Genomic DNA, 23,936 nt, shown 5'->3' on the forward strand with positions numbered 1-23,936 from the left:
TTTTCTTTTTTTTTTTTACACTTGCTCAATAGTATTATCCATCCATCCATTTTCTAACACCCTTGTCCCTAGTGGGGTCAGGAGGTGGGCTGGTGCCTAGCTCCAGCTAACGTTCCGGGCGAGAGGCGGGGTCACCCTGGACAGGTCAGTCAGTCGCAGGGCAACACAGACAAACAACCATGCACACACACACACACACACTCACACCTAGGGAGAATTTAGAGACCAATTAACCTAACAGTCATGTTTTTGGACTGTGGGAGGAAGCCGGAGAACCCGGACAGAACCCACGCATGCACAGGGAGAACATGCAAACTCCATGCAGAAAGACCCCGGGCCGGGAATCGAACCCAGGACCTTCTTGCTGCAAGGTGACAGTGCTACCAACTGCAGTATTATCTTTTCTATTATTTTGCATGAATGCTTGTATACATCGACCACAAGGTGGCAGCACTGCGGCTGCGAGGGGACGGAGTGAGCAGAAGTAGGACAGTCAGTCAGGTGGGTGTACAGAATCATTTATACCTGCAGTATTTAGTTTCGTATGAGCTTCTAGTTGGATTTTTAGCTCTGATATTCACTTTGATAGAAAACCAGCGGAGTGAAGGGGACATTCTGGCCGGAAGAGTGGCTCCGGTGCTTTAATGCGAGCTTTGCTGTTCTGGACACCCATGCTGGACCGGGATGCTAGCTGTCAGGGATTGTTAGCTAGCCGGCTATCAGGGTGGTTAACGGGGTTCGGCTGAGAATGTGGCGCTGCTGTAACTGCGGGTTACGTCTCTTGGCTTTATGCTTTATGTTGAAGGTTAGCTATAACAGAAGTGAGACTCTCCCAGGAAAAAATCCGGCTCATCTTGTCCGTCACCGTGGCTGATGGTGGGGATTAGCTCGCTAGCTTCATTCGCTGATCAAGGAGGAAGACGGAGGAGAACTTGTGATCAGTTATCGGAACCTCCTTCCTCCTAATGGACACCAGCTACATGAGTTAAAGAAGAGAAACAGCGAAATACAATAAAAAATATCCCGGTATTGTTCCCACAGTGGGAACATTCAGGTTAAAGTTTTTTTTTTTTTTTTTGTTTACAGAAACGTGTACAAGCAAAAAACAAACAAACAAAAAAAACAACCTTTTTCTCTCCACTTAAAGCTTAAATAAAAAAAATAACATTGAAGGATACTGACATTCAGCTTGTTCCTGTTCATCATCAATCTAAATGTTTTACTGTCCCATGTTTAGGCTTTCAAATGATTTCAAAAATGTTCTGGAGCTTTAATATTCCAGGCAGGGCTGCATAATGTCAGGAAATGATGATGTTTTAGATGGCAAATCCACATTTCTCACTGCTTCTTCTCCTAACTGTTATGATGAACACCTGTGACCTTCAGCATCCGCTGCTGCCAGACTCCATCCAACAGGCTGGTCGGCATTATTCTAGAGGGGACGACTCCAACCTGGAACCCCTCTGTGGCGTTAATTTTGCACATTGGCAATATATTTATTTTGACTAACAAGGTTGAAATAAAAACTCTAGCCATAATTGTTTTTTGGGGGGTTTTTTTACCCATCAATTTTTCAAGTGATGGTATATTTAAATCGATTATATTTTCATTCCATTTAGTCAGCTTTCAGTCCCAACAAGAGAATCCACATCCAACAAATGAATGCATGTAACTTCTTTTTGTGTCCACAATGGCAAAAAACCCACTGTCTGTCTCACAACTTCTTGCTGGACCACGCAGTCCTAAATTCTGCAGCTGCTTGTGGGAAATCAAATGTCTGAATTAAGGGTGCCCCGATTTATAGACCAGCCAATTTTTTTAGTTTTGGGAGATCAATGATTGGCCGATACTTATTCTCCGATATTATCTACATCAGTAGTGGTCTAAAAAAAAAAAATCAGCCACCGTCCTCTTGTGAGGTTTGACTGACAGACCGGCCCACCAGGTCATGTCTGCACTTCGCAGTTAACAGTAGTCACCCCACTGTTACCAACTCAGCGACTTTCTTGCTACATTTAGTGACATTTTAGAACAAAAAATAAATAAGAGGTCTCTGCCAAAATTGGAATAGGCAGGTCAGACAGAGATCATAACCACAAAGGATATTTCTTTTCTTTTTTGATTGATTTTTATGGAAGACTCCATGCAATCAGAGGGTAAAGTTGAAGGTGTCTACATGTCTGCACCAAGTCGTAGAGAAACAGCGTCTTAAGTCAGAGGCTTGTTCAAACTGGTTGTAATACAGACTGCTACAGGAGCTCTTTCCTGCCCACAGCCATCACTGTCTAACTCTTGACATAAATGAGTTTCAACAACATTTAATTTCCCTTTTGAAATCAATAAAGTTTTTTTTTTTAAGTGAATTTGGTCAGGAGTGTGAATTATAATCTGCCTCAGAGCCTTCAGATTTTTCCCTCACCGTTTTGAAAATGTAACGAAAACGAAGGAACTTATGATAACCTAAGAGAATTAGAAAAGCTTTGGATAGAGGGCCAGATGAAGGGAATAAGGGCTAAATGAAGGGATGGATGGGGGGATCTCATGCCATGATGCAGCCCTGGGCGGTTGCCCATATCAGAAACCGCCACTTCATGAAAATGCTTTTATGCACAGTTTTTTCATCAGAAGAGTTGAGGAAATATACATTTATAACAGCTGACATCATTATTGCAATATTTTGTGATAATTTTACATTTCCGTGAGGGTTTTAAATAAAATAAACAACCTTTAACGGTTCTCCAACGTCTGACTTGTGGGCCCCCCTTGTGGTGTAAATTGTGAACGCGGGCGCATTTGTGTTGTGACATCTGACACTCCCCGTTCTGACTCCACTTCTCTGCTTTCCGTCTTTTTTTTCTTTTCTTTTTTTCGCAGGAAGGCTTCCCTCCCAGATGTAATTATTATTTTTTATTTTTTCACACTTTCAAGACGGAAAGCGAAGCGACATCCTTGTCGGCATGGTGGGATGAGGTAGTAGGTTGTATAGTTTTAGGGTCACACCCGCACCGGGAGATAACTATTCAACCTGCTGTCTTTCTCAAAGTGCTTTCCTCATCAGTCTGAGCCGCGGACGAGTTCCTGCTGCTCTCCACCAGACGCTGCCATCGCCGTCGGATCGTTCTTCAGCTGCTCACTCAGTGTGAGGTAGTAGATTGTATAGTTTTATGTTTGTGATTGTTTGCCCTGCCTAGGAGATAACTATACAACCCATTGCCTTCCCTGGAGAGTGGGAACACCCCAAAGTAAACCTGGTAACGTTTTCTTTGGAGCGGTGTGCATAAGACTGACATGACACTGTCATAAACATGACATAACACCTGTTATGAACATGAAGGAGTCTTCATAAATGTTTAGTGCTGCTGTCATGAAGTGGCATTCGGCAAATAATGACAGTTTTACTGCAAAGTTGCATTAAAAGTTAATTAAAAGCGTCAACTTTGCATTAAAAGTGTCATTATTTGCCGAATGCCACTTCATGACAGCAGCACTAAACATTCGTGTTCGTAACAGTGTCACGTCAGTCTTATGCACACCTCTTCAAATAAAGTGTTACCAAAAGGTCCGACACCATATTTTAGGATATGTTCTGATGCCGTCAGCAGTACCAACTGGAAAACAGAACTGCTGTCTGGTTTGTATTGAACCAGGTAGTTGCTGCACCGACGCCATAACCAATACCTCTGCAGCTCTGCATTCTTTACGAGGAATCTTTTTTTTTTAAACCTAAATTAATCTTTAAAGTCTCCATAAACATCACAAGAAGACATCTGATCCAAATATTTTCTCCAGTTTGGTGTAAACTGACCTATAAGTCACTGATGAGCAGCCGGTTGGAAAACCTAAGGACTAAAACATCAGTAGGAAGCACTTTACTGCCTCTTCCTGCTTAAATATCACTGCATTCCCTAAACAATTTGATTTAAAGGGGCAGTATCATCTAAAATGTGCTTGTTTTGAGCTTTTACATCATGTTATAATCTATTTCCCTCATCAAAAACACACCTTTGCTGGTATTTTGCGCAATCGATTGGTTAGCATGGGAAATTAAAGTATTTCTCAAATGTGCATGAAAGAATCAAAGCAACACTCAAGGTATGTTTTTGATGAGGGAGTTACATTATAATAGGATATAGAGCTCAAAAATGTTGATTTTACATAATACTGACCCTTTAAAAAAAAAAAAACAGAAGAGAGACGCATGTTTTTACCACCGTAGTTCTAAAAGTGACCATTAGGTGGCGGCATTTATTTTTTACCGTTTTACCGGATGCGAGAGAATCTGTAAACCCTGTTCATTGGTTTGTTTTACTGTTCTCTAAAAAGTAATGAAGTGTGAAGTGACTACTTTAAAGTGCAGTCCTCTGAATCTGCACCTTTAAATGAAGACTTTCCATCAGCAGATCAACAGATGCTGCCTCTGAATTATTCTGGGCCAGTAACTCAGATCAGCAAGGAGTGCATGTGTTAAATGAAATGGTGGTAGATTTATCCACAGTTGGTTAAATATGTTAAAATCATTGTTGGTGAACTGAAGGCTGACACGGGCCGTCAGAGCAAGCGTCACATTTGAAATGTGTTTAACTGAACACAAAGTTTTGTTAATCGATATCCTGGTGTTGTTGGGGACCAGTCCACTAATCGGAGCACTCCCTTCACAACTCCAGACTTTTTATGTGTTTCCATGGGAGTTTATGTCACAGACCAACACAAAGTGCTGATAAATGTCTCTGAACATTGTGTGTAGTACAGACATCTGGAAAGTGTGGTGTGCACTTGTTTTCAGTCCCTTTTGCTTCCCCAAATTAAAATTCTTGTGCAGCCATATGACTTTGTGTTTTTGTTCTTTGAAAGTTTGGCCCCATTCACTTTTGCGAGGAAAGTCAAGCTCAGTCGTATCGGATGGAAAGTGTCATCAGATTCCTATTTGGATTTTATAAAGTGATGGGGGGGGGGGAATAATCTTGGCCATAATTTGATATTTGGAGGGCGCAGTTCCGGCCCCCCGGCCCCCACCACCATGGGCCTGGTGTCCTAGCAACATGGAGGCAGAGGCATGTCTCGGATGAGAATCGGTTCAGTCACTTTTTGAAAAGATTTGGGGCATCGAGGATGAAAGAGGCAGGTGCTCCCTCCGCACTCTCTGCACGTGCCTATATATTGTATTATATTTATTATATGTAAGCTAAACTGCTGGCATTTGAATGGCCAGGTTTTGGTGTGCGACATAATTAGTGGCCGTCTTTTGTCAAACTTTCTGTTTTCTCCCTGTTGGGACGCTTTAAATAAAAGGCGTTACCAGCCTGGCCGCGCGACTCTTGCAGCTCCTCGGCTCAGAAGCGCGCGGGGCTCGGAGGCAGATCCTCGGCAGAACACGCCCTGATAGAAAAAGGTAGCCCCACGCGGAGCGAGACCCAGACGGACGCGATTGTTGAGCCGGATCACAAAGCGGAGCGGCCGGGATCAGCCGCTCCAATAATGCCCCCTCCGCAGGCTCCCACAACCGGACTCCCACCGAATCAGACCGGGACGGGCTCGCTGCCGCTCACCGTGGACTCACTGTGGACCGACGGCTCGGAACACCTGGAGACCCTGAAGGAGTTTTCTGCTGCGGCAGAGGATTAAATCCCACCATGAGCAGGAAGACCCGGCGCTGGATTTTCCATTTTTTCCTCTGCCTCGGAGTAGTTTACCTGAAAATCGGGTGAGTTGCGGATTTCCTGAAGCTTGGCTGTAATGACCCGACAGCGGGGTGGCGGGTCATTGGGTCAGGACCAGCCGGCAGGTGAGTTTTCCCATCAGCTCCGCAGAGAGAGGAGCTGGTGAAAGCAGAAAGTCAGTTGTCGGCGTTTCTTCCTGCACACCTGTAGCTGTTGTTCTGCTGCTGCTGGACGCATGTTCACCTGCATGTCAACTCTTCCTCCTCCTCCTCCTCCTCCTCGCAGGGGGCTGTCGTCGGTTGTCGCGCTGGGAGCCAGCATCATCTGCAACAAGATCCCGGGCTTGGCCCCCCGGCAGCGGACGATCTGTCAGAGCCGACCCGACGCCATCATCGTGGTGGGAGAGGGAGTCCAGGCGGGCATCAACGAGTGCCAGTTCCAGTTCAGGCACGGCCGCTGGAACTGCTCGGCCCTGGGGGAGACGACCGTGTTTGGGAAGGAGCTCAAAGTGGGTAGGTGGCCGGGAAACGTCTGTCTGTCTGTCTGTCTGTCTGTCTGTCTGCCCGCACTGCAGAAATGCCAAAAAATGTTATCAAGAAGTTTTTGGTTCAAGTTTCTGGAGCAAATATAAATGTGAACTTAAAATAAGACAAAACTAACTGACAAGTAACACTTTGGCAAGATACAGGAGCTTGTTTTGAGTCGTCAATTTCTTTAATATTGACGAAAAAGTTCTAGTTCCATTGGTTGATTATTTCACTTGTAAGAAGACATTTTCCTCTTGTTATTAGTAAAATAATTTGCCAATGGAACCAGCACTTTTTCCATCAATATGAAATGATTATTTACATAAACCAAGCTCCTCTATCTCGCTGAAAAGTTACTTCTAAATCATTTTTGTCTGCACTAAGACATTTGCACCAGGAACTAGACAAATACTTGGTAAGATTTTGTGTTTTTGCAATGCAGGCTGTTTCTTTTGTTGTGTTTGACTCTGACGGCAAAACAACATCAAAAAAATATTTCTAATATGAATATGACACGACGCAACATCAAGACTCCCCATAAAATTCCAGAAAAGACTGAATTAATAAACATGCTCATGTACATGAATGAAACCCATTTTTTGTGATTGCGCTGGCATGTTTTATTCTGCATTAATAAGCCGGCAGCATCTCCCTTAGCAGAAAGAGGAAAGATGCCACCGCAGAGACGGATTGTTGAAAATTGCTATAAATTTTCAAAAAAAAAACATTCGGTCCAGAGGAAACATTCCTCTGAGGTACTTGACCCTCCGACCTTTGGACAGATGTCTACGAGTCTGAAGCAGAGGCCGGTTGCATCTGCTCTGTGGGAAAGCGAGCCTCATGTCTGATGGTGTCTGTGGAACAAAGCTGCAGGCGATGCTTAGCTGCAGACGGCAGAGCACAAATATTTCCTAACAAGCCCGCACTCTGCCGCCTACGTCCTCCAACGTCCTGTCGTCTGGAGGGACGGACAGATGGACGGACTCAGGCTTCGGGTGTCTTTTTGGTCCCTAAGGATGTTCAATCCTTCATCGCAGCATATCTGCGTCTTGCTGCATCGGCCCCGGGGTTTAACGCCGCTCCAACACTGCAAAAACATAAAATCCTACCAAGTAATCTTATGGATCTTAGTACACTTGAAGCAAGATGAAAATAACTTATAAGTGACTTTCCCAGAAGATGTAGAAGCTTTTTTTAAAAAAAAAAAAAAAAAAATTATTTAAAAAAATGTTCCAGTTCCATTGGCAGATTATTTTACTTATAACATGATAAAAATGTCTTGTTATGCGTAAAGTAATCTACCAATGGAAGCCGTACGTTTTCATCAATATTATTGACTTAAACCAAGCTCCTATATCTTGCTGAAAAGTTAATTGTGAATAGTTTTATTTTATTCCAAGTGTACTAAGATGTTTGGACTAGAAACTAGACCAAAAATACTTGGTAAAATTTCGTGTTTTTGCAGTGTGTTGGCAGTGGAGGAGTCTTTCACTGGAAAAACACAAAATCTTACCAAGTATTTTTGGTCTAGTTTCTAGTCCAAACATCTTAGTACACTTGGAATAAAATAAAACTACTCACAATTAACTTTTCAGCAAGATATAGGAGCTTGGTTTAAGTCAATAATTCTTTAATATTGATGAAAAAGTTCTAGTTCCACCGGCAGATTATTTCACTTACATTATGGGGAAAATGTCTTGTTTTAACACTAGAATGGCTGGAGTTAGGCCATTTGGACATATACCTATTCAGGCTAGAGATAGTCCAACTGGCCTGAAGCCCGTTGCACTGAAGCCCTTTTGTTCAGTAAATAGGGCCATTACCTTATCAGTACCCTAGTAATGGCCTCAACGCATCTCACAGTTGCACAATTGTTCCTTAGACTTCGACTTCGACTTAGACTGACTTTGTTGTCATTTTCAATGCACAGGGTGAATACAGAACGAAATTTCGTTGCATACGGCTCAGGATAATGTTTGAGGTTCCAATGTTGTGAGTAAAATAAAATACAGTATAAAATATGAATATAAATATAAAATATAAAGTGCAGGACTGACAGTAAAATAGAAGTTATTTAGCTCTGTACATGTGCAAGGTATAAAGTGGAGACCAGTTTTTGAGTGCAGTCCAGTTAAGAGCTCAGCAGTCTGATGGCAAGTGGGAAAAAGCTGTTTCGGAACCAGGTGGACCTGCACCGGATGCTGCAGAACCTCTTTCCAGAGGGCAGCAGGGAGAACAGTCCATGGTGGGGGTGTGAGGGGTCACTGATGATGTTTCGGCCTCAGGACACGCATCCTGCATCGATGGTTGACCTGACACTTCGCCCTTTTGCCTGAGCTGGGTGTGGAAGGTTGTTGCCGAAGCAGTTTCTCCTTGTGTGCCTACTTCTCACTCACATGAGAGTTACCGAACTCTTTTGCAAGCTCAACCAGGAAGTCCACCCGTCTCTCCTGCACCCCAATGCATGCCTGATAAAGCACATGTGCATTCAGTGCTGCCATGTCAATCATGTTTGCCAGGTTTGCTGACCAGCTGTCACATAGTGATGGAACCTTGGTCACCCCCCGCAAGATAATGACTGAAATAAATGCCATTAGTTCTTGTGAACTAAATAGGTGAAGCAGTCACCTATTTATCCTCCACAGCACAAAAGGCTGCATGCAAATTTGCATGTGCTAAGTCTCCCAGATTTCTTTTGCTTACACTTTTTGCATGATTTTTTTGAGGTGGATCAACACAATTAATTTGGTTAGTTTATTTCTAAACTGTCATTTTATACCCTCTTAGCTTTATTTCAAAGAAAAACATTACTAATTTCTTTTAGAAAAACCTTTGCATATTTCTTGAAACAGATTGTATGTTTTGCAAACTCTATGTACATTTGGCAAAATGACCTGGATAATGCAGCACAACATCATGGATCAGCTGCAAAAGGTCACATCTCTCCAAAAACACTTCATGTATGCTTCAAAACTAAACTGAAGAGCATTACCTACAGGAGATCTGATCTCCTGTAGGTATCATAGATACCCACCCCCAACATGGACTATTCACATTCCTACATTCTGGCCTGACGGTCAACGGCCACATTTACAATTGAAGAAGAATGCTAATTTGAGCCATCAGAGTCGTCAGGGTGGACTCCGGCCTTTTGGCCCTGTTCAGCCATTCTGGGGAGAAATCGAAAACCCAGCCATTCTATTAAGTGACATAATCTGCCAATGGAACTAGTATTTTTTAATCAATATTAAGAAATTAGTTATTTAAAACAAATTACTTTATCTTGCTGAAAAGTTACTTGTAAGTTAGCTTTGTCTTATTTCAAGTGTAATAAGACACTTGCACTAGAAACTTGAGAAAAATACTTGGGAAGAGTTTGTGTTTTTGCAGTGCATCCTTTTGGATGCAGTAGTATTAAAACTTAATTTGATGCACTAAAAAAAAAAAACATACACAGAGATCTAAATGCTTTTCATCATTGCTCAGCCAAACCATGTATGTTCATCCCCCCAACACTTCCCCTCCCCAAAGACTTCAAGTTCAGGCAGGCGCTTTGCTGTAAGTTTACAAATTTCCCCTCCAGGTTTTTCAGCTTTTCACCATCAAACGATTCCCAGTGCTTCGCTTCAGGAAGACTCTCCGTTACCGTGTGCCTTAACATCGCATCAAACACATTTTAGTCAGGAGTTCAGCTGAGCGCTGCTCAGGTCCAGCTGCCCTGCAGAGTGCGAATCCATTGTTTTGTGTTACTGGACTGGAACGCTGACGCCTGACAAGAATATATAAATTTGGGATTGTTGTTGGCGGTCACGCAGCAGTGGGTAGTGTTTTGGCATTAGGGTAAGGGATCTGTCCCACTGACAACTTAACTCCTTAAACTGGCTTCTCAGTTTTTGAACCGCTGAAGCCAACTGGAGCAGTGGAGTATCTGCGGAGCGGCGCACCGCTGCGTCTGGTCCTCTGATTCGTCCGAGGACCAGATCTGTGTGAAGAACTGCGTCTGCAGAAGTTTAGCTGTTAAAATGCAGCAACTTTATTGACTGTTCCTGGATACGGTCCAAGTGCGCTCCACCAGGAGTTATCTCTGATTTAATTAATAAAAACTGCAGTTGGCCTGAAGTGGTCAGATTTATAGGGCTGGAAATCTCTCCGTGCTGGGAGGTTTGTGCATGCCTCTCAGATTCACCTCCGCAGGGTGGAGACCGGCATGGCGGCTGGCAGGGAACCGGGCCAGAAGTCATGCAAAAAGATTTTTTTTGTAGTGTGTTAAAAATGAATACAGGGTTTCCTCCAGTGTATTATAAGCCTGGTGGGCCACCAGACTGTACTTGTGCCCCCACCAGGCTAAGCGTTGCTTATTTATTTAAATTTTTTAAATTTTTTGCACTTTTAAGACTCTATAGTTGAAGTCCAGGTGTTAAATCATCTAAACTTCCAGCACATAATTATCAAGTGATATTTTCAAGTTTCCTGTCAACTTTAAACATTTTTTAACTCAAAAACACGACGGGCCGCTGGATGAACCACTGCCTGAGCGCCCAACCACCGGGCTTAACACGTTTTCTATGGGAAACCTTGTATATATATATATATATATATATATATATATATATATATATATATATATATATATTCACCCAAGGACAGAGTGGCATGTTTGATTGGGCGTTACGCTTGATTAAGGACAATGTTTCTCCACAACTCCTTCTAGCTAATAAATTATGGAGTTACAAAAAGGAATTAGAGCAAACTTAGAATCCAGAGAAACTACTTCCAGAACAGGAACCTTTAGTTTAAATACTTCACTCCAGAGGATCTATTTTTATTCTGCTTTGCAACCCGGAACAGGAACATTTAGTTTTTGTACTTCAGGAAATAGAACAAACTCAGAATCCAGAGAAACTCATCTAGAGAAGCTACTTATAACCCAGATCAACATTTAGGATCGTCTACTTTATAGAGTCAAACATGGAGAACCAACACTTAGTTTTATCAAGTCATGAATCCAGAGAAACCCTTACTAGTTTATAAATTCTTACTCTTACTAAACATGGGGAACCAATATGTAGTTTTATACTTTTATTTTTCTCTTGTTATTGTTTGTATTTCCTCTAACTCTTGTAAAGCCCTTTGAATGACCTCGTTGCTGAAAATGTGCTATATAAATAAAATTACCTTACAAAAAAAATGTTCTTTCATCTGCGCTTTTCTCCCATTCGCAATATCGCATTTTACACGTTTCGTTTTAGATCTTCATCCTGAAGTTTATCTGCTTTAAAGAGAGCCTGATTAATGAATCGCACTTGGCTTGCTTCGTGCATTTCATAATCATCTCTGAAGCAGTTATGCCAGGTATGTAAGGAGGCTTGACAGGACCTGAAAGAGTGGATCCTGTTGTGTGCAATTGTCGTCCAAACTGCTTTTTTTTTTTTCTCTTCATCTTTCTGTCTCCGCAGGCAGTAAGGAGGCCGCATTCACCTACGCCATCATAGCGGCCGGCGTGGCCCACGCGGTCACCGCGGCCTGCACCCAGGGCACTCTGAGCGGCTGCAGCTGCGACAAGGAGAAGCAGGGTTTCTACAACCAGGAGGAGGGCTGGAAGTGGGGTGGCTGCTCAGCGGACGTCCACTACGGCCTGGGGTTCTCCAAAGTGTTCGTGGACGCACGCGAGATCAAGCAGAACGCCAGGACGCTCATGAATCTGCACAACAACGAAGTGGGCCGAAAGGTATGTTTGGGTTAAGGATTTCCATGACCCTAATGTCAAATCAGGGAACCTGTGCTGCTGTCGCTCTGCTTCACAGATGAGAGTGAGGTTCAATTTGCGCGTGTGTGTGTGTGTGTGTGTGTGGGCTTGCGTTTGTTTATAATACCTTGTGGGGATAATTTTCCTGACACATACTATGTCGTGGGGACCCACTGCTCCTTGTGGGGACGGAAGCCTGGTCCCTACAATTGGAAATGCTGTTTTTGGGTCAGAATTGGGACTACGGTGTGAAATGAGTTTTGGTTAGGGTTAGGTATATAATGGATAGGGTTAGGATAAGGGCAAGGTTTAGGCTGTAGAAATGAATGGAAGTCAAAGGAAAGTCCCCACAAAGGTAACCACGCAAACGTGTATGGACGTGTGCATGTGTGTGTGTTTGTGGGGGAAAAAAAAGGATTTTACTCACTATTCAGGTTTCTGCTATTAGCAGTACGTGTTAATGATTCGTTCCAGTTTTGCATGTTTTGCTAATATGTTCAGGAATACATATTAGGGGTGCACCGATTTATTGGCCAGTCGACTTATCGGCACCAATTTTCTTAATTTTAGGAGATCGGCCAATGCTTTTTATCTGGAATCGGTCTTTTCTACCTCAACAAAGGTCTAAAGAAAATGTCCTCTTTTGCTCTCCCATCAGACAATAGTCAGGAACTTTCTTGCTATATTTAGCGACATTTCAGACAAAAAATAAAATAAAATTAGCATTGGCCAAAATGGGAATCTGCAGGCCAGGCTTTTTAAAGATTGGTAATCGACCAGAAAACTGCAGTTGGTGCAGCCCTAATACGGGACCCATTGAATGAATTAGAATATTGTTAAAAAAGTTCAGTTATCTGAGGAACTCTGATCACCAAGTGAAACATATTATATAGATTTGGCAAAAGCTTATGTTTCACAACTTAATTTCTGTTCTTTTTCCACTTGCAGTCAATGAAAGCAAAACATTTAAAATTAGAATAAAACACCAGACCAATAAAATAAAACTATTTTTAAAAACAGAAATGTGGGCTCAGTGAAAACCTGGTGTAAGATCTGCTTAGAAGGTATTTTACAAAAGGCAATCTGACTCATTGGGACATTTGTTCTAATTTATTGAACATGACTGTAGGTCAACAGTGTCTCTATGTACAGATTTTCAACAAACTTCTGATAAAATATGAACCATGACTTGGTGACCTATGTCCAGATTAGAACATCTCGGAGGAACTTTGCTTTATTGTCAAAAAGTATTTAATAAAGAGCACAAATTCAACCATAGAGATCATTATTGAGCACACTGTTACACACAAATGGAGTTGTAGGCTATTTCTTATTCCGATACTGTATCAATGTTACATTTGTTGCATGTTACATTTATTCATATTTTTATTTACCCAGTTGGGCCCCATCAAGACTCAAGGCTTCTTTTTTAAACGAGTTATTTTTAGGCCGTCACAAAGTGTTAAAAAAAAGTTTTCTGCCAACTGTTACCCAACGTTATAGATGCTTGAAATTCTGCCCCGAACCTTCGGTGCAGTAACATCTGCAACAAATGTTCCTAACGGGATATTTTACAATGTTTTAAACGGATACAAATGTCTCAAGCGGTGTCAAAGGTCAGAGTTTTAGGTAGTGATTTCAAAACTTGTCTGATTTGCAGGGGTGGGTTATTCCACATGTGGAACTGCAGCCAAAGAAGCTGAGGAGAAGCTCTGTGAACGAGACAAGGGTGTGTGAGGGCTGGGCAGCCGACGGTGGTTGGATGGGACTAAGGAAACAAAATGATTTTAAAATGAATTCTAACATGCACCAGCAGCCAGTGGAGCTAGCTCTGGCTGCTGGTGCTACAGGGAGTTTGGAATGAGTTAGTTACATTTACTCAGTTACATTTACTTGAGTAACCTTTTTGAAAAAGTGTACTTTTAGGAGAATTTTTACTACGCTGCACCTTTTGCTTTTACTTGAGTTACTTTATTGTGACGTATCGTTACTCTTGCTTGAGTAATATTTCTGGATTCTCTACCGACTGAATGAAGAAAAAACATCTTTTGAACAAAACAATCACCAGACACAGACACACAGCTGCAGTTTTTGTTAAAGTTTCAGAAATTTTATGTTGAAAGAAACTGAATTGGAAAAAAAAAAAAGTCTTTTGCCTGATTTTGTTACTTTTTGTTTTATTTCAATTATTGTCATTTTCATCCTACTGATTTTCTAATCTGTTCATGTCACATTTGAGGATGAGTTGGGTAATTCCTTTGAAGCAGGGTTGTTTGGGAACATTAAATACCTGCAATAATTTCTTCTTTCTCTCTGACATGAGCAGATATTCAGAGTTGCGCCAAGATTTGTGTCATGATAAAACAACTCCAGTTTCAGAAATGTTGGGGGAGTTCGCTCAGTGTTTTAAAAACATCAGTTTTCATGAGACCGACATAGAAAACTCTGGATCTTCCACTGAATCTGCTTTAGGCTGAGGGCCAAAACAATGACCTTCCATCTGGATCATGTGTTGTAAAACAGAACATGTGAAGCATAACAGGACAGAGTATCTATGTGATGTAAAAGTAATCTAAATAATGCAATTTGCTTTTATGCACCAATATGAAAATTTGGGCCGATATGAGAATTATTTTTGTGATGGCCGGTTAGCGATATTTCCCAGTATTATAAACATTTCACTATTGTTTCAACACCTTTGGAAAAACTCCCAACCAGAAGCACATAAAAATAAATATTAGTAGTTAATATCGGCCCAGTTTTTATCAATACCGATATGTAAAAAAAAAGAAAAAAAGACTAATATTGGCCAATACCGATGTTGGTGCCAATATGTAGTGCATCCCTACAGTTTATATTGCCATTCCAGTGAAGGGTATGGTATTTATTTTAGTTTTTTACTTTTCCTTGAAGCAGGGTTCAAAATGTTCAGTTTTACTCCCTTTTATATTTGTCATTCAAGAAAAACATTTTCAGTATAATTCTAACAGCCAGTTAACGTCGCCACCTACTGTCCAGACCTGGATAAAAAAGTAAACAGCTTTTTAATTCTGCTGTAAACACATGGTGGCAAGCTACTGCGCTGAAACAATTTGAAAATATAGCCCTGAGTATTTACTGACTATTGTATTCCAGAAATAGAAGGCGAGGAAAAATGTCGGCTGACATCGTTTGATTATTCTAGTTTGAAGTAGCCCAACTGATCGGGAAGACGTCTAATCTCTAATTTCATTGTGTAATAACGTTTCTGAAGTCGTTCAGAAAACAAGTCAAGAATGTGTAGTGTATGTATAAGAATGCATCCTGATCCTGCCTCAGGACCCTAACTGGGCTCACATTAGCAAGGTTTAATGTCATTAACCAGAATACAGGAAGCCAATCGACAGATCGATAGACACACAAGCAAGCAGTCGACAGTAGAAGCAAACGAGTCACATCCTGTGATGCACATGAAAGGTTTAACTGGAAAACCTAGCTTTGCAGCATCGTCATGTTTAGAAATAAACCTTGAGGTTTTCTTAAGCACGAGGTTTTCTTTCTTCCAGTGACGATGGCCCCCGAGTGAGGTTCAAACAGTTCCTGGAGCTTCTGGGAAAGAAAAATACCTACTGGCCAAACAGTTAGTGTAACAAAGATTTTTGGGTTTGTTTGTTACATTTTGGAACCTAACTCAAAATACATTGTAGACAAAATGCTATCATTTTCTTAATGAAAATAGATGTTTTTGTACGTAGAAATCTAAATTTCTCCACGATACAGCAAACATAGTTATTAGGATGGTGAATCTAAATATTTATTTGAAGATATTAAAGCAATATCACTTTAGATGTACATTTTTATAACAACTGAAGTTAAAATAGTTGCTAGACTGTGCTATGAAATGGCACTATGTGGCCCCACTAGGGGTAAGCGTGTTGGATAACGGATGGACGGATATTTTAGTGCTGCGAGTGAAAGTCTGAGAAGCTGTTCAGCACATTTGCTGAGGCGCAGCAGTGCACCAATGATTGTATTTCAGTGAAAAAATTGTAGCAGGAGTAGCCTTCGACATAAAAGCTGCATCATTGTATTGCCACAGTAATGTACTACAAACTCACACGGGCCTGTCAGAGGTTGTCACAGTAGGCTGCATGAGGCCTGTGAGCTGCAAAATGCCTCGGTCTGGTGTAGACTGTAGCAGAGTGCTTTGGGATTCAGTAACACATTTGGGGCTCGGGGTGTTTCAGTAGTCAGCAACATCCTCCGGAGTGACTCCTGGCACCGGTCCTCACTGCGTACCTAACTCTTATCTATCTATGGCTACAAGAAGTTGCTAGTGCACAATAACTGCCACACCGCATTGGCTCAAGGGCTGATAGGGTATTTTGCAGTTGTTCGGTGTATCGGAGATGGTCAAACATTCTGTGCACGAAGAAAGAAAGCACTGATGGATGGTTGACGTTTACCACATCCCAGGGAAGAAAAGTCTCTCTCCCCTTTGGACACATATCCATGGACAACGGGGAGAGAGAAGGAGACCAGAGCGAATGTCAAAGCACAGCCAGGACACAGTAGCTTCCAGTGTCCAGTGGTGAAGACCGGTGGTCTGGTGTGGCTATGGATGGCCTTTGGCCAAGCATTAAATCTGAGATGTTTTCCTGCACACTCCATAGGAACGGAGAAAATGAATAGTCTTCTCATGTCTTCACTGGTTGGTGTCTTGTATCAGGTTTCTGCAGCAAAGGTAAGAAGTCGGCCAGGTAAACCTGCAGGTGTGTGTTAAGGCTTATATTTGCATCACCAAGTGTAACTATTAGCTTCATAGGTACATTTTTTTTAAAAACAAAATGACTTGGAAAATCTTTCTTCTGCCTGAATCTTATTATAAAATTACCTTATTTGTTGACATTTCTTAAATTTTAGTCTTTAAAATACCAGAATTTTTACGCAAAATTTTACTTTTGTCTGCCTTATGTCATTGTTGAATATTAAATCCAATGCTCTGGTGATCAGTTACTCAGTGCTTGACTAGGCTTTTTATGAAATACTTTTTTACTCTTACTTGAGTAATTTCTCAGAGGGTGACTTCATGCTCACATGCGTTGCATAGTCATGACAGATTTTGTTTTACTGAGGATGAATAACGAGGAGCAGAAGAGGCTGCAGGACTTTCTCACATCAAGTTAAATAATTAGTTTAGATGCTGAGACTGTAACAGCAAATCATTTTTGACAGACGTCAAAATGAACATCTGTCAAACATGAGACCTGAACATGAGGTCGTAGTTTTTTCAGTTCTTTGTTGCTTTAACCTTGACCGTTTTTCAAGCTTTTCATTTGTCAAAGCAATGTCTTTGCATGCTTTGTACATGCTAACTTCATGTAAAATGATGCTCTTTTTTTCTGTCTACAACAGTTAAACAATTTCAACCATTCATCCTGCTTCTCTCTCTCTCTCTCTCTCTTTGGGAGGGAAACCTAAACGGTGTCAGACAAACTTCAGAGTAATGTTTCACATGTTTTCAGTTAAATATATTGTCATTATGATTAATTGTGATGCTTGATGCTTTTGGCGCTTTGTGCCCTTTGTTCAGACTGTTATTTGCTAAGGCCCAGGCTCAGTTTTTTGCCACAGTTGCTTGAGGCCGGTTGTCATCAGGCTTCTTACCTCCAAGCCGGTGAACACAAATGGAAAGATTTCCCTAAGTCAGGGATGAGCTCTGTAATTTGCCGACTAACTTTCAGACTGAAGTCAAGATTATTTGAAGCGAAACCACTGCAGCACAACGGAAACTGCAGCCTTGCCCAGTTTTTATTATTATGTTTCGTTTAAAGCAAAAGGAAATTGCAAATTAGATGAATGTCAGAAAGGAAGGATATTTCTGTGAGGAGTAGAACTGCAGTTTCTTGCAGTAGAATTGCACCATATGTGACTGCGCTGTGGATCTACAGTATTTGATTAATTAACATGTGTGAGACTGGTTTTATATATATATATATATATATATATATATATATATATATATATATATGCCGTAAGTTTCCTTGTTTCATCAACCACAGCTTATGCACTTTTGAGCTGTTGCGGTGCATTATGGGGGATATGTGGTATGATTGCTATGGGCACTATTCTGGTAGGCCATGAATAATAAAAACTGTATATACAGCTCTGGAAAAATTTAAGAGACCACTTGAAATGATCAGTTTCTCTGGTTTTAGTTTTTATAGGTACATGTCTGAGTAAAATAAACATTATTCTTTTATTCTATGAACTATTGACATGTCTCTGAAATTCCAAGCAGCAATTTAGTATTAATTTGCATAAAATGAGAAATGGTCACAATAACAAAAAAGATGCCTTGCTGTCAGACCTCAGATAACGCAAAGAAAACAAGTTCATATTCATTTAGAAACAACAATACTAATGTTTAAACTCAGGAATGGTGATGATAATTGACTTCCTTTCAAGTGTCTGAAATGCTACTAGTTGTCCTTTAGCACGGGGCAGTTGCTGTCTATCTATGCACTACAATGACCATCACAGCATAGACCTTAAGAGGGATTTCTTGGTGTCATCTACCCCTGAGGATTAGGAGTCTGAGTTATACGAATGCTCCCACTGTAAATTGAAGTTTACGGGTCTACCTGATCTGGCCGATCATCTACTGCAGCACAACGAGGAGTTTGAGAAGAGAGTTATGAGGCTGGAGAGAAAGAAGCAGGTTCTTGGCAAGCAGTAAGGAACAGAGCCGCCGGATAATAAACACCAGAAGGAAAGCCTTGCAAATAAAACGCCCATAGAATTCAGAAATCAATATTCGGTGGAATAATTGGGAGGTTTGCGGTGGGGTTCTGTGCAGTGGGCTCTTAATTTTTTCCTGAGCTGAATGTCGTGACCAGGATTCATTCAGGCTGAATGTGACCTGCAGGTCTTGAACTGGTCCAAACTGTCTTCGGCCAAAAATGTTTAGACTTGTAGCAAAGCACAGTCCTACCGTCAGCATGTTCACAGTAGTAGCTAACTGTCAGTAAACTGCTAGCTACTGTTAGCTACAAGCTAATTACTTGTTAGTGTGAGTCTTTTGTATTACAGAGAATAAAAAAAACAACGCGATGTGCAATTCCTTCTGCTTCGGATTAGCTCAGCTTCCCAACTTTACATACAACCTCTGTTGTTTCTGTTTATCCCAGCTTCTCTAAACTGGTGTTTAAGTGAGTCTCCATGCTTGAGGTCTGACATTAATCACAGCGTAATACTCTGTCAGGCGCATAGTATGTACGTACTATACTTATACCGCTGTAATTATTGTAGAAAACCTTTCATATTTAATGGGAGATGATGTAAGCGTGTTTCAAGTGTTTCTCCCCGTCTTGAGAAGAATAAACAGCGGCGTAAAAGGTGCCACAGAAGGCTTACACGGGTTCTGTTAGGCAAACAGTGGCAGCTTCGACGGGATTTCACTTCAGTGAGCTCCATTATTTCAGTGTTTGCCAGGTCTCCGGGGGGGCGGGAGGCACGACCACACTAAGCTTTGCACATCTCAGGCTTTTGACAATTACCCCGAGAGACTCCAGAAAGTCTGAGGCCACATCAGAGTGGAATAATTAAAAAGCAGGGAGAGGCTTTTCTATTGCCAGCCGGGGCTCCCGCTCAGTGAGAAGGAAACACGCTAAGCTCATGTCATTCAGCCCAAGGAACACAAGAGAATGTTCCCGCAGCTCTGCCTGACGTTGTGAAAGGTTCTTCGCCAACGCCATGAAAAGGCCTTTCTCTCCTTTCTATAAAGGTCCTCGTGTGTCGAGAAACCAAACGGTCTTCAGTCGCCATGGGAGCCTTTGAATTCATTGTGGAAGAGACATTTTGGGGTCTTGGGTTAGTTCTTGTAATCAATGGGAAGATTGTGAAATTATGAAGTCAGCTGGTCTCAAACCGGCAACCCATCAATTACCGGACAAACTCCTACCACCTTTACCACCAACGCCCCATGGGCATGTGCTATAATATCAAAGAAAAACAAAAATGCATGTTTCTTTTAAAAAGGTTCCAAATTGTTAGAAAACTGATGTTTATTTTCTCCTCTATCTTGCCCATCTCATTCCAGAGATGTTCACAAGTCATTTTCCCCCCAAGTCAGTCAGTTTCCTAGCATGTACCGGTTGGAAAAAATACTCCAAAGAAATCAAACTGCAGTTTGTTACCATGACAATTATTCATTGGCATAATGTCCCCAGAAGGAGGACATTAATCATTTACTCAAACCAACTCTAGCAAGTTCCTTTCAAATCTTATTCTATGAGAAAAAGTTCCTTTATAAGACTAAAGTAGAGTCCGAGGAGAGGCGCTGAGTTTCAAGGTTTGAGTGCAAGTCAAGTGCAAACTTCTTCTTTTGGTGACTCAGGAACATCTGGAGTTCAAGTCGCAGACTTCAGGCATCATTGCTTCCTTACTGGCACGCGTGAGGAAGCGCAAAAGCCTGTTTTAGACATGCTGGGCAAAGTGGATATGTTCAACCCTCCCGTAAGTCTTAGTGAGACGATGTAGAGGAGTGCGGCAGATGTCACGGACTGTCAGTGGGGAAGCAACAGGGGTGTCCTGTCAGTTCCCAAAAGCACAAAGAAGATGAAAAATTGTGAAATCATACGCATGGTCAGTGCGACCCCACTGGTTCTTCGCACAGGTTAAAGAGCTCATGGACTGGACCCCATTGTCCTAACAAACAATGGGGTTGTTAAAAACATGATAATGCATGTGTGTACACTCGGCAGCATGGCTTCAAAATGATATCATAATATTTGTAGAAAATGTGTACCGATGTCAATCTGCAGGCTGGAGCAGCTGCTACCACCATTGCCTTGAAGCATGAATGGACGGATGGATAGTTTTCTTTCCAAAATAATGAATCCTATCTGTGTGACATATGTTAGACACATGATCATTTGCAGTCAGGCTCGTCAAGACACTAACGTTTCAAACTTGATAACAATATGGAGAAAAATCCTGAATGATGTTTTTGTTGCCATGGAAAAATATATTTTTGAAGACAAAGTTTTCTCTTAAGGGAATACTATAATTTACAACATAAAAGCATTTTCATTGAATTAATACAAGCAAAACCGTTAAGTCTAAGGCAGGTTAGTAATTATTTGAACAAAACATAAAATGTAAGTATCAGTACGGATCAGTTTATATTGATTTTTATGCAAATGAGTGTGTTTGAATAGACCTTGAAGACAAGGCCAAATCTCTAAAAACAAACAGACCTTAAGGTCTGAGGTTACTGACTAAAATCCAAAAGAAAAAAATAACTACTTTCTTTAGTTTTTTTGTTGTTGTTTTGTTTTATAAGTGCCCAACACCAGATTGGAAAGAGAAAAAAAACCCCCAAAGGAGTCTGAAAAACCCAATGATCATTCTAAGGCCTTTCACACAAATTCAGTGTGTGAATGTCTGTGTGATTGGATGAATGACTGAATGTAGAGTAAAGCCCTAGATTTGAGAAGGTGCTGTACAAGTACAGGTCATGTACCTTCTTTTTTTAATAAGACAACAGTTCACATGTTCTTTGGGTTAAAGAACGGCCCAGGATGAGTTATTAGCCGTAGCAGCTCTGAGGTCTCTGGAATGCCAACATTCACTCTAAACGCTCAAAACGTTTGTCTGACCTTGTTGGACGATTGTTTCAAAATGTCTGTCTGGCTTCTAGGCAGAAAGTGATTTCTCCACGACAACTTTGGAACACAAGTAAAATCCAGTGAAAAGCCAGTGAAATTATTGCCTGCTAGTCCTCTTTAAACTCATTTCCTTTCTTTCGACCCTTTCCTTTGCTTTGCAGGTCCTCGAGAAGGGGATTCGCCTGGAGTGCAAGTGCCACGGCGTTTCCGGATCCTGCACTACCAAGACGTGCTGGATGACGCTGCCTAAGTTCAGGCAGCTGGGATACATCCTGAAAGACAAGTACAACCAAGCGGTGCATGTGGAGCCCGTCCGCGCCAGCCGCAACAAGCGCCCCACCTTCCTCAAGGTCAAGAAACCCCACTCCTACCACAAGCCGAAAGACACGGAGCTGGTCTACATCGAAAGGTCGCCCAACTACTGCGAGGCCGACCAGCTCACCGGCAGCATGGGAACACAGGGGCGCCTGTGCAATAAAACGGCTCTGCAGCCCAACAGCTGTGACCTGATGTGCTGTGGCCGTGGATACAACACTCACCAGTACTCTCACGTTTGGCAGTGCAACTGCAAGTTCCTGTGGTGCTGCTACGTCAAGTGCAACACCTGCAGCGAGAGGACAGAGGTGTACACCTGTAAATAGGAATATTTATTAGGGCACACACCTGGACTGTGCTGTGTGCGAATGTGTGTGTGGGTGTGTGGTTGGGTATGTGTGGCTTTTCTTTACAAAATCACATTACAACAATTTTAACTGGCCTGTTCTGCTCCTGTTGATTATGATGACGCCAATAGTCGTTGGATTCAGCTCGTAGGTCCATAATTGTTCCATTAATCTTTCAGGTGCAGAGCTTTTTCATATTGCAGACTACTTTTGGGTTTTTTTGGCAGTCCGTACATATCCACAGATGCAGTGGGACGAATGTCAAACGTTATTTGCTTTTCATTTTGTAGAATAGTAATTTATTGACTTGGAAAACTACTGATCACATTGAAAACACTGCAAAAACACACAAATCCTACCAGGTAATTTTTGTCCAATTTATTCTGCAATTATCTTAGTATACTTGAAATAAGACAAAACTAACTTTCAAGTAATTTTTCAGCAACATATAGGAGCTTGATTTGAGTCAATGATTTCTTAAAATTTATTTTTTTTAAATACTACTCCCATTGGCAGATTATTTAACTAATAAGAGACTTTTCCCCATGTTATAAGTGAAATAATCTACCAGTGAAACTTACACTTTTTCATCAATACTAAATAATTATTTACTTAAAACAAGCTCCTATGTCTTTCCGAAAACTTACTTTTGAGTTATTTTTGTCTTATTTTACATGTACTAAGACATTTGCACTAGAAGCTGGAAAAAATATTTGGTAAGATTTTGTGTTTTTGCACTGAATACTCTCGCCACTACATCTCAAAGCAGATGGTGTGGATGTCTAAAAATAATATCTGCACTTAAAAGCAAAATGTTTTTGCAACTTTTTAATTTTATTTGTGGTAACTTAAACACTGGGGCTAAAAAGTGAAATGAATCCCATGTAGGTTGTCTTGACCGATCCTGTAGCCTACAATAAGAACTACTGACCATGTGTTTATAGCAGTACTGTTTTCTGCTTTCTGACCTTACTGGACTAACACTTACCAGAAAACTGGCAGCAGCAATGTTTTATCTACATGCCCACCTCTTCAAAATCAATTATTAAACTCGTGTGAAGGTAACGTATCCCATGGCACTTGATTTATCTCAGGATAAGAACCACCAACGTGCAATTTTCCAAAATACATATACAGTTCCAGAAAAAATGAAGAGTCCACTGCATTGAATTCGACTGAAAACCTCCTGGTTATTCCACCAAATATTGATTTTTGAACGCTTCCTGAATTCAAACATTAGTGTTGTTGTTTCTAAATGAATATGAACTTGTTTCCTTTGCATTATGTGAGGTCTGGAAGCGCTGCATCTTTTTTGTTATTTTGACCATTTCTCATTTTGTGCAAATAAATACAAAATCTTTGCTTGGAATTTTAGAAACATGTTGTCAGTAGTTCACAGAATAAAAGAACAATGTTCATTTCACTCAGTCATATAGCTATAAAAAGTCAAGTCAGAGAAACTGATCATTTTAAGTGGTCTCTTACATTTTTCCAGAGCTGTATCTGCTTCTAACTTGGTCAAAATGGAAGGAAATGCAAGTGATGGAGAGGGTGGCATGAGTGTGGAAAATGGTAAAATATGACATAAGTCACATTCATAAATTGCCAACTGAAAATCTGCTGTCCAATGGGACTTTCAGACTCTTTACACACAGGAATGTTTTTTTTTCTCAAATGGGTTGTTGGTATCAAAA

The 23,936-nt window shown here is 41.2% G+C and overlaps 1 protein-coding gene and 1 long non-coding RNA gene across 2 annotated transcripts; both read left to right on the forward strand.

Annotated features, from left to right (window-relative positions):
- The first annotated feature begins 462 nt into the window (after positions 1–462).
- Positions 463–1,925, forward strand: LOC114135014 (uncharacterized). The gene is made up of 2 exons (XR_003593515.1): positions 463–501; positions 590–1,925. It is a non-coding gene; the product is annotated as an uncharacterized LOC114135014 (long non-coding RNA).
- Positions 1,926–3,038: 1,113 nt separating this feature from the next.
- wnt7aa (wingless-type MMTV integration site family, member 7Aa) lies at positions 3,039–22,734 on the forward strand. The gene is made up of 5 exons (XM_028003892.1): positions 3,039–3,144; positions 5,290–5,701; positions 5,943–6,169; positions 11,641–11,912; positions 21,742–22,734. Exons 2-5 carry the CDS (start codon positions 5,631–5,633, stop codon positions 22,219–22,221), a joined length of 1,050 nt encoding a protein of 349 aa, XP_027859693.1. The 5' UTR covers positions 3,039–3,144; positions 5,290–5,630; the 3' UTR covers positions 22,222–22,734.
- The last annotated feature ends 1,202 nt before the right edge of the window (positions 22,735–23,936 follow it).

The sequence above is a fragment of the Xiphophorus couchianus genome, chromosome 20, assembly GCF_001444195.1.
Source record: "Xiphophorus couchianus chromosome 20, X_couchianus-1.0, whole genome shotgun sequence".
In the NCBI taxonomy this organism is placed as follows: Eukaryota; Metazoa; Chordata; class Actinopteri; order Cyprinodontiformes; family Poeciliidae; genus Xiphophorus; species Xiphophorus couchianus.